The sequence below is a fragment of the Camarhynchus parvulus genome, chromosome 1, assembly GCF_901933205.1.
Source record: "Camarhynchus parvulus chromosome 1, STF_HiC, whole genome shotgun sequence".
Lineage (NCBI taxonomy): Eukaryota > Metazoa > Chordata > Aves > Passeriformes > Thraupidae > Camarhynchus > Camarhynchus parvulus.
The window spans coordinates 78,502,091-78,519,822 of NC_044571.1; the positions used below are offsets into that span (position 1 = coordinate 78,502,091).

General features: G+C 40.4%; 1 protein-coding gene across 1 annotated transcript; it reads left to right on the forward strand.

Annotated features, from left to right (window-relative positions):
• The first annotated feature begins 1,942 nt into the window (after positions 1 to 1,942).
• CWC15 (CWC15 spliceosome associated protein homolog) lies at positions 1,943 to 17,129 on the forward strand. Its single transcript, XM_030953373.1, has 7 exons — positions 1,943 to 2,072; positions 3,897 to 4,035; positions 6,049 to 6,161; positions 7,069 to 7,157; positions 7,882 to 7,992; positions 16,292 to 16,410; positions 16,671 to 17,129. The coding sequence occupies exons 2-7, from the start codon at positions 3,905 to 3,907 to the stop codon at positions 16,798 to 16,800; spliced, it is 693 nt and encodes a 230-aa protein (XP_030809233.1). The 5' UTR covers positions 1,943 to 2,072; positions 3,897 to 3,904; the 3' UTR covers positions 16,801 to 17,129.
• The last annotated feature ends 603 nt before the right edge of the window (positions 17,130 to 17,732 follow it).

Consider the following 17,732-nt stretch of genomic DNA (forward strand, 5'->3'; position numbering starts at 1 on the left):
TGAGCCCTGCTTGGGAAAGAGCTCTGTGATGTGACCCAGAGGGACTGAGAAGCTGATGGTGATATTGATGAGCATGGATGTGCTCTGGGAATAATTACTGGGTGAAGGCTGTCTGAGCACTTGAGCTAGGGAACAGACTAACTATTATTGTTAGGCCCTGGAGACAATATGTTGCTGAACTTCTTACTCCTAAACTAAACCCAAACAAGTTCAAGATTGGGAAAAACTCTGTGTGATTTGAGATCTTTAAACCCAGAAGTTGTGGACCTGTGAAGGTTAGGTGCTTCTGCAACAAAACTGAGTTTGTATTTTTAGGAGTCTGGGCTCAGGCACCTCCACTTCACCAATATCCTTCTTTAGTGCTCAAGTCTTCTAAGGAAATCAAGCCCTTGACCATAAAACACATCTTGGTACACACAATCTGGGGGAAGGGAAGCTCCCTGAGGAACAATTTTGGCCAAAGACACAAAGCCATTCCTTTACTGTTTGAAGACTCTTCCAATCTGTTCAGAGCAGGGACTGTGCTAGTTTTTAACTCACAATGGAATGCTCACCTTTTCTTCTAACTCAAGAGCAGGAGAGGTCCCTTCAGTTCTGGAGGTCTTTAATCAAGACTTGATACCTTCTGCCAGATGGATATTACAACTGAACAGTAGGCACTGCCTTCAGGACACGTGACTGAGCAAAACATGACATTCTGCTGCCCCACGACAGTCAAATCAGCATAACAGTCAGTGCCTCTTGATTTAAAATCCACAGGTCTATAATCTAGGAGTAACACCCACCACTGCAGAATGATGTGCTCAGTTCAGGCTGCTGTGAGCTGCAGCTCAGCAACACCAATTTCCCAAAGCCAGACTTCTCTGCAAGGTTTGATCTTGAGTTTAAATTGCCTGTAGTGGCAGAAATCATAAACCTATTTCACAGGGTGCTGATAGAGGCTTGCAGATGAGAAAATGCAATGCTGGATACTTGGTTACTGACAAGTGTAGCTCTGAGGATGTGACACAGTAATTACTGCCACTATTTATTCAATTTCAGAGCGAAGCTTAACTTGCTTAAAGTATTTGGTTTCTTTCTGTACCAAAGGCCCAGTTCTTCCAAGTGCTTTCTCTGATGGCTCGTTGAGGCAAAAGGTCTAATTGCCTTTGTTGCTGCGGCTCCCTGGACAGCAATATCCGTGGGACCTCTTGTGGACTCTCTTCTAAACTGCATTTTGGGTGTCCAGCACTCGGGAAAATGTTTCTGTGCTCATTTGTAGGTACATCAGAGAGCCTTTTACTTCACATGCCGAAGTGTGGATTCGCAGGAGCTTGACAATAAAGTGCATCTAAAAGGAGCAATAAACACAAGGAAGGAGCTGCATTTTAAGAGAGGGAACTTAATTCCTTAGCGATCTCGTTTGTGCTTTGGCTCCTTTACACAGACAGCAATGATTATAGAATCACAGAACACTTTGGGTTGGAAGGGACCTTAAAGAGCATCTGGTTCTAACCCCCAGTCGAATTGCTCAAAGCCCCGTCCAGCCTGGCCCTGGACACTTCCAGGGATGGAGCATCCTCGGCTTCCCTGTGCGCCCTGTTCCAGCGCCTCAACACCGTCACAGTAAAAGACGTCTTCCTTACAGCCAATCTCAATCTATCGCATAAACATCTACACCATGTAAAGGACTTCTTTGCAAGGAGGGCAGGGACAAGTCAGACGAGGCTTGCTACCTTATACTCAGGCAGATGTTCCTAATACACCCCATCGCATAAAGAGAATGCCTAAGGTACTCCTCCTCCGCCTGCCATTGTTTCTATCCTCCCCTGTTACCTCCAAGGCTACCAGCCCTCACTCCTCCTAACCCCATCCCCTGCCGGCCCTGACCCCGCAGCGCAGCCGCCATTGCCACCGAGGCGGCGGCGCGGCCGCCCCAGCACTTCCGGCCCATCATGGCGGACGCGCTCTCTATGCCCGTCTCTATGGTCAGGGTTCCCGTGTCTGCGGCCCGCCGCGGGGCATTGTGGGTGCCTGGCGGAGTTATGGTGGCGGTGTAGGGCTCGGCCGCGCAGGGTGGAGGAGGCTGCGCTGTAAGTGCCCGGGAAAGTGGCGGGGAGGCTGCGGGAGGGGTCTGAGGGCGGAAAGGCGGCTCCGGGGCAGGGGGTGTCGGGGGGGCGGCGGGCCCGGCCTGACGCTGCGATTTGGATTCCCCCGGTGAGGGCTCAGCCCGGCAAGGCCAAGGCAATCCAGCTGCAGGCCGAGCTCGGTCATTCCCTTTTGGCCAACTCCTGGTACTGCTAAAGAGGCTTCTTCAGGTATTGCTGAAATCTGAGAGGTTTAGGATTGAGTCTGGGTCTTTGAAGGCCAAGCTGAATCCAGACTGAGTTAGTCCTGTGAGGAGCGGCTGGGGCAGCTGGGCATGTTTATCCTGGAGCAGAGGAGGCTCAGGGGAACCTTATCGCTTTCCACAAGTGCCTGGAAGGAGGTTGGGGCCAGTTGTTTGGGATCTTTTCCCAGGACGTGACCTGAAGTCGTGCCAGTGGGGGTTTAGGTTGGGCATTAGGAAGAGTTTCTTCACTGAAGGGGTGATTGGACATTGTATGAGCTGCCCAAGGATAGTGGAGCCGTTATCCCTCGAAGTGTTTAAGGATGGACTGGATTTTGGCACTTACTGCCCTGGTCTAGTTGACAAGGCTATATTCAGTCACAGGTTGAACTCAACTCAGAGGTCTTTTCCAACCTGGTTAATTCTGTAAATAAAGAGAAGCAGGGATGCTTTCCAGATGCTTCCTGAAGCTACTGCAGCCCCACCAGATCTTGTTCTTTACCTGATTTCATGGATCCCCCTGTTACACATAATTAGCACAGATAAGTTATGGGAACAAGTGACTTTCTTGGATCATGGGTCTGGCAGAATGTGTGCCAAGAGATCTAAAATGGCTCACTGATCTTCAGCTGACTGGTACAGTATCACTGAAAAGTGTCAGCCAATGCTAGTTACCATCTCGCTTCTTTTTAAAGGTGTTTCCCTCTGTTAATTTTGGTTTTTTGAGTAGTAGTTCAGTGGCAGTAACTGTTCTGCCTGATGGGGTGTTACTTTGAGCCACAGAATATATTATCATTTTGATGCTGAAGTTGGGTATTTTGTGCTCTCATTCAAAGTGACAAACTAACAAAATAAGCTTGGTTTGGGCTTGCAGGGTCTCCAGGTCCTGTCAGGCAGTGCTGAACACGGTGTGTGCTCCCAGGGTGGCTGAGGCTGTTTGGAGCCTGTTTCACCCTTAGGCACAGAAGAGCTGATAGTAGAAATTTGGGCATCTGCCAGTTTAGTTTTTAGGGCATGCTGGGTTCCTGCAGTTTCTGAGGGAGAGTTGGTGACAATTTTTCCCTTTATCCAAGCTTTTTTCCTTGCACTTTGTTTGTGTTGCCTGGTGTTCATGAGTGGTTAATGATCATGCTGTGGTCTCTGTGCGCCAGCGTTCCTGGTGGTGGCACCAGCAGTGCTCTGGGGAGTGATGAAGGGCTCAGCCCAGCAGGCAGTCATTCTTGAGGGTGGTTTTTCAGGAGGGGAAGGAGTTTAGTTACCAGACTGTACTGCTTGCTTTAAGGATGGGAGATCAGTTCCTGGCTGGTGTTATTTACTTTACAAACGTAGCTTCATACTTAATTAGAGTCCATGTATCATTTCCCAAGCATATTGGAAAAGACTCTGTTGTGTGAAACCTGAATAGATTCTCTCAATGAAATGCTACTTAAATTTTCAGGATCATGAGCTGAGTGACAGCTGGTATACCAGCTGTATGCTACCACTGGGGCTTGTCACTGCTTCTGCAGTTCCAGGAGCAGAGTAGCTCCTAAGGATGTCTTACCCTGTGAATTGTAGTAACAACTTGTTTCATCCCTTGATTCTGTAGGAGTGAAGATGACGACAGCAGCCAGGCCGACGTTTGAACCTGCAAGAGGAGGAAGAGGAAAAGGTGAAGGAGACTTAAGCCAGCTATCCAAACAATATTCTAGCAGAGATCTTCCTTCTCATACTAAAATCAAATACAGGTTAGTATAATTTTTTGATTGTCAGGGCAAAGCAGGCTGGGAATGACTGTTTTGTTGTGAGTGGCACTCTAAAATTTTCTCAGTATGTATTGATGTGCTTGACACCGAGCAAGGTCCAGAGATTGTGCAGGAGTGCTGAACAGATGGGCTAAAAGTGAAAGTCTCTAAAGCAGAGCTGGGAATTCAAATGCATTGCAGGTGATTTGAGTAGGTTTAATTTTAGTGATAATTTGTTGCTGTTTATGTACATGAATTATCAGAAGATGAACTTTGGAGATGAACTTCTTGGGCAGTGAAGTGGAAAGTAAGTTGGCACTGTGGGTGAGCCGCAGGGAGTACTGTCACTTGCAGAGCAGGTTGGGATCAGAGAAATGAAGTTGAGCGCATCTTGAAAGTTGGAAAACCATCATGTATTTGGCAAAGGACCACTGTGTAAGGGCATTGAGGGGAGGCAGGGGAGCCATGGAATAGCACGCAGGTAGTGGGATATGTTGGAAGAGCTGATGTTAACCTGCAGGTAGTTTACATGGGTCCTGGGAGAAGAAATTTCTTTAACCAGTGAGAAAGATAATGTGATCTCAGGAATATTTTCCTATGTTTGAAATGCATAATAATTTTTTTTCTTTTTGAAAGAGTAAATAAAACCTGGAGTCAGTATGATAAAATTTAAATTAAATGTGTCAATCTAAAAATGCTCGTTTTATCTAATTGATGTTACTCTTGTCAGTGAAATTACTGTTAAGGTTTTGCTTTTGCACTTTTTTGTGTAGATATTTACCCTGCCACCTCTTCCCTCCTGCCCCTTTGGTTTTCAGGAATATGTATTCATAAGGGAGCTGAGTGTTTTGGAGAATACCAAAACAAACAACACAAAAAGTGCTGCCAAATGGGGAAAATTTCTGGTGGTTTGTTTTGTAAAAAAAAAGTGGGGTTTGGAGCACCAGTCTGTTGCTTTGGAAGATGTCAGTGGGGACAGGAATATACAATATATGTTTTAAATCCCTCCTTTTGTGTGAGAGGGAGAGATGGAGGGAGCATCAAGTGTCTTCTCTTCTTCCTCCCAAGTAGCTAATAAAAAGTTGTCTTTGTTAAATTGCCAGGACTGCATCACTGCAGGAAAAGTCCAGTGTTTCAATCCCACTCATGTTTGCTTGCATAGCACAGGGTTTGGGGAGATTTTGCAGCTCTAACAATGACACCAAATTAATTTTTTTAATTACAAAAGCAAATTAAAGGCTTCATCATAAAGACGGGCTGTGCACACAATGTGTTTATAATGGCTCACATGTGGGTTTCTTCCAGACACTCTTACTTCCAGCACTGGGTTCACAGAGAGCTGAAAGCAATTGCTGCTTGTTTTTATTCACTAGTTCTTTTCAAGATATCCACAAAAATTTCAGCAGCGTCTAGATGGAATTTAATCTGGCTCAGATATATGTAGTTCACTGGTGTGTTGTTGTATAAAAGAGGGGTGATATGTATTACAAGGTGTTTTGCCTGTTGTCCTAACTTTTTTATTATTGGTCATGCTCGGTGCTCCTGGAGAAGAAAAGGTTCATGGAGTGGATGTTCTAGTCTTGGTCTTACCTGTAAGCCTTAGAGGTTTGGGTTTGCAGCAGCAGCTTGGGGTGGTAAAACAATGGAGAAAGGTGACCATGATGTTTGTAGATGTCTACTAGGACACTGGGGTTGGACTGCTGGAGAGCAGAATATTTCAACCTATTGAAATACAGATGTTACCATGCTGTTTTGTAGGAATTTAAGCAGGGTCTTTTCATCCATTCAAGAGCCACAGCCACCGGAAGGAGCAGGGGTGTGTGGTTTGGCAGGTCTGTGTGTGCAATACACACACAGGAAGGCTCTGCTGAAGAGAGAATAAACGTGTGTATGTGGAACCCTGTTCTTGTTCCCTGTCCTTACCCGTTCAGCCCAGGATTTACTGGCCTCCATGAAAAATTTGTCCCCAGCTGCAGAGTGTCAAACTCCAGGCTTTTTCCCTGTTTGTTGTTTTAGACAGACCACTCAGGATGCTCCTGAAGAGGTGCGTAACCGGGATTTCAGAAGGGAGCTGGAGGAGAGAGAACGAGTTGCTGCCAGAGAAAAGAACAGAGACAGACCAACCAGAGGTAAAAACCAAGAAACAAAAATCTTAACTCCTTTGTGAAACATTGCTCTTGCATGAAATTTGGTGTTGTAAGTAGTTTGCAGTTGCAGACAGCATGTCATGAGAGTAGAATTTAAGGTATTGGCCTGATAGTTCAGAGCTGTTGACCTGCAAGGGAATGTCCATTGGCTTTCACGCTGGCTTCATGCTAGCAGAAATCTAGAAAAGCATGCCCAGCTAATACAGTATAATTGTAATGAATTGGCAACAAGCGTGTACAGCTAATAAAGGGCTTTTTTTGTACTTGGACCAGCAAGACAGGAAGGAGAAAGAGTAATGACTCATCTTCTGCTGTTATAGCACCAGTGTAACAAGAAATCTGTTTGAAAGTATGCTTTCAATTCTTTTCACATATGGTGAAGTAATAACAAAATCGAAGAGCCTTTTGAGAAATACTCATTTTTAGTATTTAAGTACAGCCTCTTGTATTTTAGGTTTAGCTGTGAAGCTATTGCATGGCTTTCAAGTTCACAGAAGAAAGTAGATGTGGTTTGGACCAAACTAGCCAACAATAATGCTTTGGGATCATCCTAAATGGGAACCCTCCAGTTGGATATATGTAATAAGAATGTTTTTCCACTTCTGTTTTTTATGGCTTTTTTTCTGATTAATAATAATGTCAATAATAATGACTTAAAAAAAACTTCTGGAGGCCAAACTGTAAGTGTGGGATGTTATTGCTGCTCTTGAGGCTTCCTAGTGGGAGGAATTAACATGGACATTAAAACTGAGAAGTGAGGGGAAAGTAAGCATAAGCTTGTTTCTCTTACTGTAATGCAAGACAAATTGTGAAGATTTTTGCTTTCTGACACTAGATGCTGTTAAATGACATGACTTAAACGCCTTTTTTTTTTTCTCTTACACCACAGAACATACAACATCATCTTCTGTGTCTAAGAAGCCTCGGCTAGACCAGATTCCTGCGGCAAATCTTGATGCAGATGATCCTCTTACTGATGTATGTATCTTCTTTTCTGTCTTCTTTCCTTTTGTTACCCTGCCTTAAGGATTTGCTGTTAATACTATATGTACTTCTAGGTTGTCTAAAGATTTCAGACAGGTTCCAATGTATTTTCCTTTTGCAGCTTCTGTACTGTGGTGAAAGTCCAGAGTGGTTCGGAGGATTCTGGTCCATGCTGTAATGGTATTCTTGGAAAGCACAAAAATCTAGGAAACTGAAAATACCACTTACAGTATGGGAAATTACCACTGGCTTAGTAAGAATTCCCCAAGAGTAGAACAGTTGAGGTACCTCCAAATGAGCCACCAGTGCTTGCCTTTGACTGTGCTTCTTATTGCTGACATCTAGGGAGTTAAGTCAAAGGCTTGACAGTAAGCTCTGGGCTTTTTAATTTGGTGGTTTTTGGTCCCAGCAGTACTGGACAGGTTAATCAGGCACACAGAATGACTTGTATCACAATGATTGGAGAGTGACAGCCATTCTCTAGAGTCTGTCAGTTACATAGCATTTTTAATTGCAGTCATCCCAAAAGCATAAACATTTTTGTCTCTTGACTTTACTATAAAAGAGCAAAAACCCTATTTGTATTGTATTTGTTGCTACCCAAGTATTTCAGAAATCAGCCACCAGCAAAATTGTAGCCTTAGTTGGGCAGCCTGGGGCCATTTTTTATTAAATGAAATGAGCAAGCTGATTCTTGCTTTCCATTTGTTACTTTTAGGAAGATGATGAAGATGAGGACTTGGAAGACAGTGATGATGATGACACTGCAGCCCTTCTGGCTGAACTGGAAAAAATCAAGAAAGAACGAGCTGAAGAACAAGCTCGAAAGGTAAAATCTACACATTAAAAAGCACTTGGTTTTTTGTGAACTGATATCTATTAAAACTGATGTGCCTTAAGTACTTGGGATGAGTGAGAACTGGTAAACAAAGTTCAAACCTCCTCTCAGATATGATGGATTTGTTTTTCTGTCTAGTAATTATTGGGTTTTTTTCCTATATAAGACATATTGGATGTTTTACTCACTGAAACATTTTATTCCCTTTTCCTACACTTTGTACATGCAGTGAGTCAAGATAATATTGATTTCATGTCTAAGTCCTCTGCACCCAGCTATCATACCAAAGGATGTAGTAGCATTAGTGAGCTGCATGCAATCCAGTGTAATTTAGTTTGCTAACTAGCTTTAATGAAACAAGAAATACTATTTTAATTTATGAAATAAAAATGCATGCTTTTTGGTGCTGCTTCTTATGGCTGCAGGTTTTATACAGTAGTTGTCCTTTTACAGCTTTGGTGCTGCAAGGAGCTCCAATTTGAACTGTAAGACCAGAACTATTTTCATGTGATTATACACAGGCAAATTCATTTGAAAGTTGTCTCTGCAAAAGCAAATAACAATACAGCAGTCTTTTCAGAACTGGGAAACTCCATTCACATGCAGCTTTCATACCTCTCTATAATCTCGCTCTCTACATCAGCTTCTGCCCTTGAAAGGGGGGGAAAGTCCCTGTAGTTACAGATGTTTTCCTGTGGGTGGGACTCAATCCTATGCTAGTGGTCCTTGGTGTAAGAGGGATTGTTGTGTGAAGTGCATTAGAAAAATTCCTAACTATTGATTGGACTTGTAGGTACTGGGAGTTCGGACTAGTTTCTGGGAGTGGTTCGTGTTGTCAAACTTATCAGGTTTTAAGTTTATATTGGGTACTGGTTCTAATATTATATTGCAACAGAATTTAGAGTCCAGATATTTAATCTGCACTGCTGAAACGCTCTGGTGGTGCAACAGAAGTAGTGGGTATGTGCAGCATTCCCTCATCTGCTTTTACTAAGAGCTTTCTGGTTTTAAATAGGGCTTAAATAATTTTAGTACTTTTGTGAAACTTTGGTTCCTTCACCTGGAGTGGTTTTGTATGTTTTTATAAGTATACTTTCCATTTGTGTAAATCAAAACAAATACCCCAAACCATCAAAAAGTCTGTCAGAAAACCAACCCACCTGTCACCTGTGTATAAACTTATCTGAGGTATTTTTTAGAACATGCTAAATAAACACATTAGATGCTGATCAGGAGACTAATCAAAAGCTGCTCTGACAACATAATGCTTTAGTGCTTCTGTACTTGTAACTTTTCCTGTAGCTTAACATACACATTCATAGTTCAGTGTTTTTCATGAATGCTTAGCTGGCAGTGAACAGGGCTGAGCTTCCAGCAGACACTAGGAACAGCTAGGAGAGGATAATGTTTTAGCTGCTGTTGGCAGCATTGTAGTTGTGAGCCTGTTCTTGCCTAACAATATAAAAATTTACCTTTAGAATCAACAAGGCCTGTAAAACAAGTGAGCTCTGTGGTTTTGCACTTAAATAGTACACAAGGCTAAAAGCTGTACCATGCTGCTTCATTGCAGAAATTGTGCTGTACAAGACTGTTGCTACTTGACTGCCCATCTCGCCTGTGAGAATCTTCTGCATTAAAGGATGTCTGAAAGCATCTCTTGTGTCTTTATCTAGGCATTTAAGGCACATCATGAATTTGTCTTTTGTAGTAACAACTTGGTGAAAATTACTTAAAAACACTGCCAACAATTTGGCCATGTATTCCTAGGTGAAATGTACTAAACTACAAATTAAGTTTAGCCATGTGTAGGAAAGATTTTAAGTTCACTTGTCCTTGCACAGTGCTTAAAATGAAATTGTAGGTCTGTGTGGATTTTCCACTTTGTTTGATAATTCTAAGTTATGCATTAAGATTAAACAGCATAACTAGTCACATTTCAGTGTAGAAAACTTGCATTAGGAAAGTAATAGTAAATTGCAGCTCAGATAACCAAGTGCTTGCTTCTTTTATCCTGTGTGGAAAGTAGGAATATCATAATCTCTCTGAAATTCTCATTTTGTCACTAGATGGTGCTAAAAGCCACAAAGTATTTGGGATAGCACTTGTTTTGCTGTCTCTTACAGGTATTATATGTTACTTTCATGGATGTTCTCCTAACCCAGCAGCAGGGCTTGTAATGTCCAGTGCTGCATGCACAGTGAATAAAATTGTGTTATTTATTTGCAATAGTGCCCACTATTGCACAGTCAGAATCTAGTCCTACAGTGTTCATCCTTTCACTGGTTGGTGGTAGGTAGTCTCTCTTTAAAATTGACATCTTCAATAAATAGAGGTGCTCTACAGGTACCTGGATTTTTATTTTCTTGTGGTTTTTTGGGGAATAGGAAGCTAAGACTATTTTGATGGAAAAAGTAAAAGCCAAAATGGGCCACAGCCTTGGTAAGAGTCTTTAGGAGTAAGGGTCATCTTTGGAAAGAAATCTTCTGTTTGTTGGCTTTAGTGTGCAATCTGTTTAGGTTATGCCTTGTTTTCCACACCTTTGGAATAAGGTGCTACTGGCTAAGCATTTCAGAGTTATTCTATATAAAATAAAATCCTTTTCCTTTAAGGTGCATGTTATTTCATGTTACTATGTACTGCAAGCCATGATTTAGACCTAATTTTGTAGGTAACCTTGTATTAATAATTCAGATGACTTCAGGATGGCATCTCATGTAAAGTCTTAGCTGTGCAGTTGCTGTTAATCCAAATCCATGTACAGGAATGCTTTACCTGCTGAAATGCTGCTGTCCACAGTAGACAATGTGGATAAGCCAGTGGCCAGGCAAAGAGAAACTGTAGAGTGAATACCTGTTCTCTCTTCACACTGATCATCATTCTCTGACCCCATTGTTACACAGATTAACGTGTCTCTTCTTGTCATCTTCTTGGAACATCCCAGGGTCTTAACAAGATTAAGTGGGTAAACTACTGCAATACATCCTAAACCTGTGCCATATGTAGATTTTTCCCTGATACTTTAGTTACTTTGATTTATTAAAATGCTGGTCCAATTACTTCTAAGATTTCATTTAGAGTAAACTGTATTTTTGTTAATAGTCTTCACTCATCACTTTGGTGTCCATTATTTAAGTTGCCATTAAAGGAGAATGGCTTCTTTCCAAATGCATCTGTGCTGAAACAGCAGTTAAAAACAAAATATGAGAATCTGCTTTTTATGGGGCGTCCTGTTCTCTGTTAACTTCCCTTGTGGGTAACACCAATTTCCATAGAAATCCTCTAAATCTAATTTTGACAATATTAATATTAAGAGGTTCTAATAGTTTGTCAGTCAAACAGTTCCTCTCAAAATTTGTTAACTTCTCAAAATGCTTAGTTCCCTGAAGTTATGTAGAATCATTAAATAAATACTATGAATGTTTTTAAAAAATTGTTTGAGCATGGGAGTCCTCTTGATGTTTCCTTTACAATTGTAATCTCAGATTGTTTCTGGTAGACACTAAACTGACCAGGAAATTCTAGTTTTGAAAGCCCTTTCTGTGGGATTATTCTAGGTCTGTATAAAACTGTACAAACACTAAATCAGTGTCTGTGTTTACCATCCACGGATAGGTTTCAGGAAACATTTCAATATTCTAAATTAAGCTTTACAATGCTCTTGTTTTTCAGTTTTCAAGTGCTTCCTTAGAAAGTAAGTTGAAATAATTAAAAAGAAACTTCAAACTAGTGAGCAGCTGAATGTATGTGTGCAGTTCTGGCAAACTTGTTTTAATATCTAATTTTTCTTTGCTTAGCTTAGAGCAGAAAAAAATTTCAATTTGTTTTCTAACAGTTTTATTTCACCAAGTTTCTCTGTAACTGAATATATTACTTTACCAGTGATCAGAGTAAATCTTAGCTCTGCCCCTGTTTTAGCCATGTCACAGGCTTTCAAATAAAACATCAGAAAATGAGTCTTGATAGCTTTTAACATTTTCACTTAAATCTCAAGGGTCTGACTAAAACTAGAAGATCAAATCAGTGATTAAGAAAATTTCAGTAAAGAGGCAAAAGCACATGGCAGAGTATGTTTCTTCATTCAGTGTTTGAGACATGCCAGGAATACTTAAACCTTGACAAGAACTAGCGGTAACATCCCTTTCCTTGTGGACAAAATCACAACAAAGCTGCGTGTGGACGCTGCCATTGTGATTACTTGGTGCTCTTTGTTTTTGAAGTTCCAATTAATTTTTTCAATCTCTGTGTTGCACAGTTAGTAACTTGCACAGGGTCAGATTACAGGGGTGTGTCTGTGCATTCTTGAATTTCATTTCCTGCTGCTAAAGGCAGTGCTGTCATAGTTTGTCATTCAAAAATTACCATTGAAATCAGGTTATGCAATTTATATCTTTAAACTTTTTCTAGCCTTTGGTGAAATTGGGTATTTCACGTTTTTTTCAGCTGCTCAACATCTATAAAAGCTGAGTAGGATAACTGACTTTTATACAATGGAGTCATTTGGGGAATTTCAGCACTTTCTGTAAAAGTAATCTTGCTCTGTGCTAAGGGTAGGAACTATGCTCAAAATAAACATGGTAACAATGTTTTTCTTTCCTTTGCAGTCAGAAACAGATGGGCCAAGAAAAGAAATTCCCAAGATTGCCTCTACCAATTATTTTATCTGCCACTTCTCAGTCCTCTGCAACTGTAGTTGACTTAAGTCAATGCAGTTTTTTTGCTAGCAATAATTCTGTAGACAGAATTTACTTGAGCCCAAAAAGCCAAATTATTGGGGCCAGTGTACAAGTTGTGTCTCATAGCCTGCATGGTGGTGCAGTGGAGATGCAGTCAGTAGAGCCTGGAGTGTGGTTGGTCTCCTTTGTCATAATTTAGTGTGAGCAGTAATTTATTGTGAGCTCTAAAAGCAGCCTTGGCTCCCTCTTGTATCCTCTAGGTTTCTGCCAAGGTGTGAGCTCAGGTGCCTATGGGACCATGTCCAGCTGTTGGTGTCTTAACCCAGAGCTAAATCCCTCTTTTAGTCTTACACTAGTGCTTGTAGTATAACACTTCTTAAAAGTGTTATTTCAGCTTTGATTTTTTTTTCTATCACCACATTTTGTCACTTAATGCTTTTCTTTGTTACTAGAAATTGAACTATGTCAGGCTGATTGAAGCTGAAGGATATTATATGGGTTATGTCAAAGCAGATAAAGGTTAGGGTGAGGTGTAATTTCAATTTATTTTTAAATAAGAAATCTTAGTATAGAAGATGTGTAATTTTATTATATGTAATTTCAATTTATTTTTAAATAAGAAATCTTAATATAGAAAATTAGAATGTGCATCTGTGTGTAGGAAGTACATGGGAGTACTGTATGCCTATTTTTTATGATTCTTAATATTGGCTTTATCTTTCTCTTGTGATTTTGAATATTTGCCATTCAAATGACTGAGTGCTTTTTGCTTCTCTTCATGCATGGTGGAGAGTGCTGTAGTGCATCAGTTTTGTAGGAATTGATGAGATTAAATCTGAAATGGGGAAAGGGAAGGAAGAGGAACTGCAATTCCTCCTGAAGAGGTGCTGGCTGACTCCAGTCGATTTTTGACCACTAAAAAAATCGTATGTGAAGTGCATTGTAGTGTATGTCAGTGGTGTGTGGATGCATTTTCATGCATCATAAAAACCCAAACCAAAATAGTAATGTCTGCCTCAGATAAGGTAATGCATGATGCACAGGTTCAGTGACTTTGGAGCATGGCTGCAGTTAATATCTTAGAGGATGAGACTGTGCCATGCTCTACCTGCCACCTTCAGAAGAGTTCACCTGGACTCCAGCTCTAAAATGAGAAACTGCTGCATCTGTTTGCATATAGATGCTTGGAACAAGTTCTCTCCACAGAGCCATTTTTCAAGAGAGGACTATTAATTTCTTACAATGGTCTTAGTAGTGCTGCCTTCTCTTGATTAGGAATTTTTGGTTTGTAGCCTTTTCATTTGCTCTCAGTGTTTTTTCCTGGCCTGTTGTGTTTTCAAAGCCTCACTTTTAGTGGAGCATTGGAGATTAAAGTTAGTGATGCAGAGCCCACCTCATTTTGGACAACACTGAGAAAACTTCACATGCTTGAATCCAGCTGTAAATTTGCTGATGGTCATAAGCAGTACCTGATCACCTCCTGGGAGGTACCTGAAGATCAGTACTGGGTTTTTGCTTGTTCCAGTGCCCAAGATTTTGTTTGGTTTGAAAGCAGTGCTTTGCATGCATGTGCTGTACAACAGTCTGAGGGCTGCTGGACTTCTGGTGGGAGCACATGGCAACAGACTGCAGTAAATGGGATTTCATGGCTCTTGGCTGTTCCATGTTATGTGGAAGGAAGATGGTAAATCAAAGGTTGGCATTCTGTGCTTAAGCAGCTGCATACATTTCTTGTCTCTGATCCACAGTGAAAAGTATAATTTGAGTTTATATTTCTAACATGGGAGGAACTTGCTGTTCCATATGAAATATTTTTGTTCTCCGTGTTACCTTACTTACTGGGGTGATAATAACAGAAGCTGGACTGCAAATGTTAGATTTAGAGCTGTTTGAAAATTCAAAACCTCAGTTGATTTGTGTTAATAACTTCTAATTGTTGTGGTTTGTGTTAAAGCTCCATGGATACAGTAGCAGGAAAGAGCAAGTTTTTCCAAGGCATATATTTTAATAAGGGTATTACAGGGCTTGTCCTGAAGCTGTGCTTTGTTTTTGAGCAATGTGCCCTTCTGGGGAGCTTTTCCCATCCCACTGGCAATTCATTGCAGCTGGTTCTACATTTTGTAAGAAGCAGTGTAATGGTAGGTGTTTTTTCATAACTAAAACTTGAGTAGATTTTGAGAAGTAAAATCTTTACCAGTGATCCTGCATCATCTGCTATTTGTGTGTACATTAAATCCATGTTCTTAAGAAAGCTGAGGTATTTTAAAAGAAAATTTAATAGAACCACAGGATGGTTTGGGTTGGAAGGGACCTTAAAGGTCATCTCCTTCCAAACCCCTTGCTATGGGCATGGACACCTTCCACTAGACCAGGTTCCTCAGAGCTCCATCCAGCCTGGCCCTAAACACTTCCAGGGATAGGGCATCCATCCAAAATGTCACATATCTGATCAATTTAATGGAAAAATATAGTAAATTTAAGGTAATAATAAATAACTTAGTATTGATTAAATGTTTGAAGCTAGGGAACTCTGGCTAGCATCAGCATCAAGTTTAACATTTAAACCTTGTAAACTCCAGCAGCAAGGAAACGGCTTCCTCTCTTGACATCCTGTAGAAGTTTTCAGCAATTAATTTTCTGCAGGTTTTTTTTCCCAGCTTGGAGAAAAACCCTGACCTCATGATTTCTTTGTTTTTAGTTTATATAATTTTTAAAAGCCATGGTTTGATTCTCCTGCAGTGCTAATGAAGCTTCCATTTATTTTTTAACCAGTGTCTTCACGCCATGCTTCAGAGTAGGAAACCTACTTAGTCATCCTAATTTAAAGAATTACTTTTTTTTCCTACTAGTTCTTTCATCAAAGAACACTCTTTTCAATATTTGTGGAAGCTTGTGGAAAAATATGTAAAAATAATATTAAACATTCATTTTGAAGTCTGAAAACATTTAAGTCACTAGATGTGCTAATAGAGCTTGAAAGTGTGGGCAGTGAAATTACTTTGTGCAGTGCATTGCTTCACTTAGGTTTGAGTTATATGCATTTGACAGTACAAGGACAAGAAAATTTGTCTGCTTCTTAATATTGAAACTCTTAAATAGTCTTATGACATCCTCTGTTCATTTCACTGTGGTGAGATTCTCAATATTCTTTTTAATTGGTCCCTAGGGAAGTTGTAGTTGTAAAATCCAAACAGCTGCTGAAAATAGGGAAGTTTTAATATGCTGTATGTTTTCTTCTGCCTACTGAATATTGTATGATGTACTGTCTTTTCTCATGAGGATAAAGAAAACCTTTTAATGTGTATACAGTTTTTAATATAATAAATATGTATATGGCAAAGCTAGAATTTACCTGAATATTTGATGGCACATCAGAGCTAAGTAGAGCCGATATGAGTCTTGCTAGTTAGACAGTTTATTAGCAAAATCAAGCTCTGTAGAGTATCTCTGCTTCTGTCCTTAATCTCCTCATATGCAAGTGCCAAACACTCTGAAAAATCTGAGCTAAGAATTAAAGCTCCATCTGTGTGAATGTTCAAAGCTAAATAGTGTGTATCTCTACCAACTAGAGGAGAAAAGTGGCCTAGAAAAATAATATATCCATTTCTGGTTCTCAGGAACAAGAGCAAAAGGCTGAAGAAGAGAGAATTCGGATGGAGAACATCCTGAGTGGTAACCCACTGCTGAACCTCACTGGGCCAGCACAGCCTCAGGCAAACTTCAAAGTTAAAAGGAGGTACTGTGCAGTCTGTTCAGTGACACCCATCCCCTTGCTGACTCTCACTGTTCAGAGTCAGAAAGTGTTATCACAGTAGCTGGTTTCTGTTTCCTTCATCAGATCTTGTCACAAGTGTGTAGGAGATAGCTTGGGGTAGAAAAATAGATCATCTTAATGACTAGTTGTTCTGTAAGAGGGTCAAACTCCATTTATATGTTTTTGTATATCGCACCTAATTTTCATACAAGCTTACTGAAATTAAAAACTTCTGTTTTCAGGTGGGATGATGATGTTGTCTTCAAGAACTGTGCCAAGGGGATAGACGAAACGAAAAAGGACAAAAGATTCGTCAATGATACTCTGCGATCAGAGTTTCACAAGAAGTTCATGGAAAAATATATCAAGTAGTACAGTTTTATGTGCAGTAGTGCAGAAGGACTTGGTAGGTCGTGGCCGTTCCCTCCCTTTCCTTCAGAATTTAAGGCTGAATGTTTGGTCATGGATTCACAAATGCTTTTCCAAGATCAGCAACAGCTTCATAATCAATAAGTGCTATGTATCTGGAGTTTTTATTCCTGCATATTGTTTTCCTTTACAGTTTTAATTAAACCAGTTTGTGTCTCATGGATGTGTTTTTTTCTTCATGTGTGTTTAGTTTTACTGTCCACCTGTAAATCGTAAAAGAGGGAAGCTGATTTGCAATAAATACTGCTGATCATTTAAATTGCTTTCCAAAATGCCCTCTGTTTGTAGTGATGATGGTTTGTAACTTACACAACTTAGATAGATGTCAGTATTAATCAAGGGTGAGGAAGAGCTGAGTATGGGAAGCAGTGTGAGCTGAAAAGAACTATACTTTCTGTAGCAAACTGGACTTCTTCTTAAAAGCTAGTTAGAAACTTAGTTAATCTTTGTTTTTAGTGTCTTTTTTCAGTCTGTGTGTGTGTCCTTTAGTGGTGGTAATAGAATTGTCAGAAACTTGCAAGTGCTTTTATCAAACAAGTGATACCAAGATACCATAGTACACTTTGTTTACTCCTCTAATGTCCATGTTAACACTCAGGATGGTATAAAATAGGAATGGCTGCAAAAAAAAAAAAAAGAAAATATAAAGGGTTTATTTTTTTTCTGTTCTCCTGTCATCTCAGTTGCATTTGAAATTTTGGGCAAGTGATGCACTGAATAGGAACATAACATTTTCAAAATGGAGCAGTTACCTCTCTGCCTAGGAGGTGACAGTGGCAGAACTCAGATGTATTTATGTAAAATTCTTGCCCTTTTCCTTGCCTATGTTATGCTCAGTTGAGTTCGTTCTCACAGGTGCTGTTTCTTAGCATTAT

Bases quoted from the DNA above. Each gene is read 5' to 3' on its own strand.
- CWC15 (XM_030953373.1), top strand. From the start codon at position 3,905: ATGACGACAGCAGCCAGGCCGACGTTTGAACCTGCAAGAGGAGGAAGA. The intron at 7,158-7,881 runs GTATGTATCTTC...TGTTACTTTTAG, and splicing joins CAGATGATCCTCTTACTGAT to GAAGATGATGAAGATGAGGA. The intron at 16,411-16,670 runs GTACTGTGCAGT...TTCTGTTTTCAG, and splicing joins AACTTCAAAGTTAAAAGGAG to GTGGGATGATGATGTTGTCT.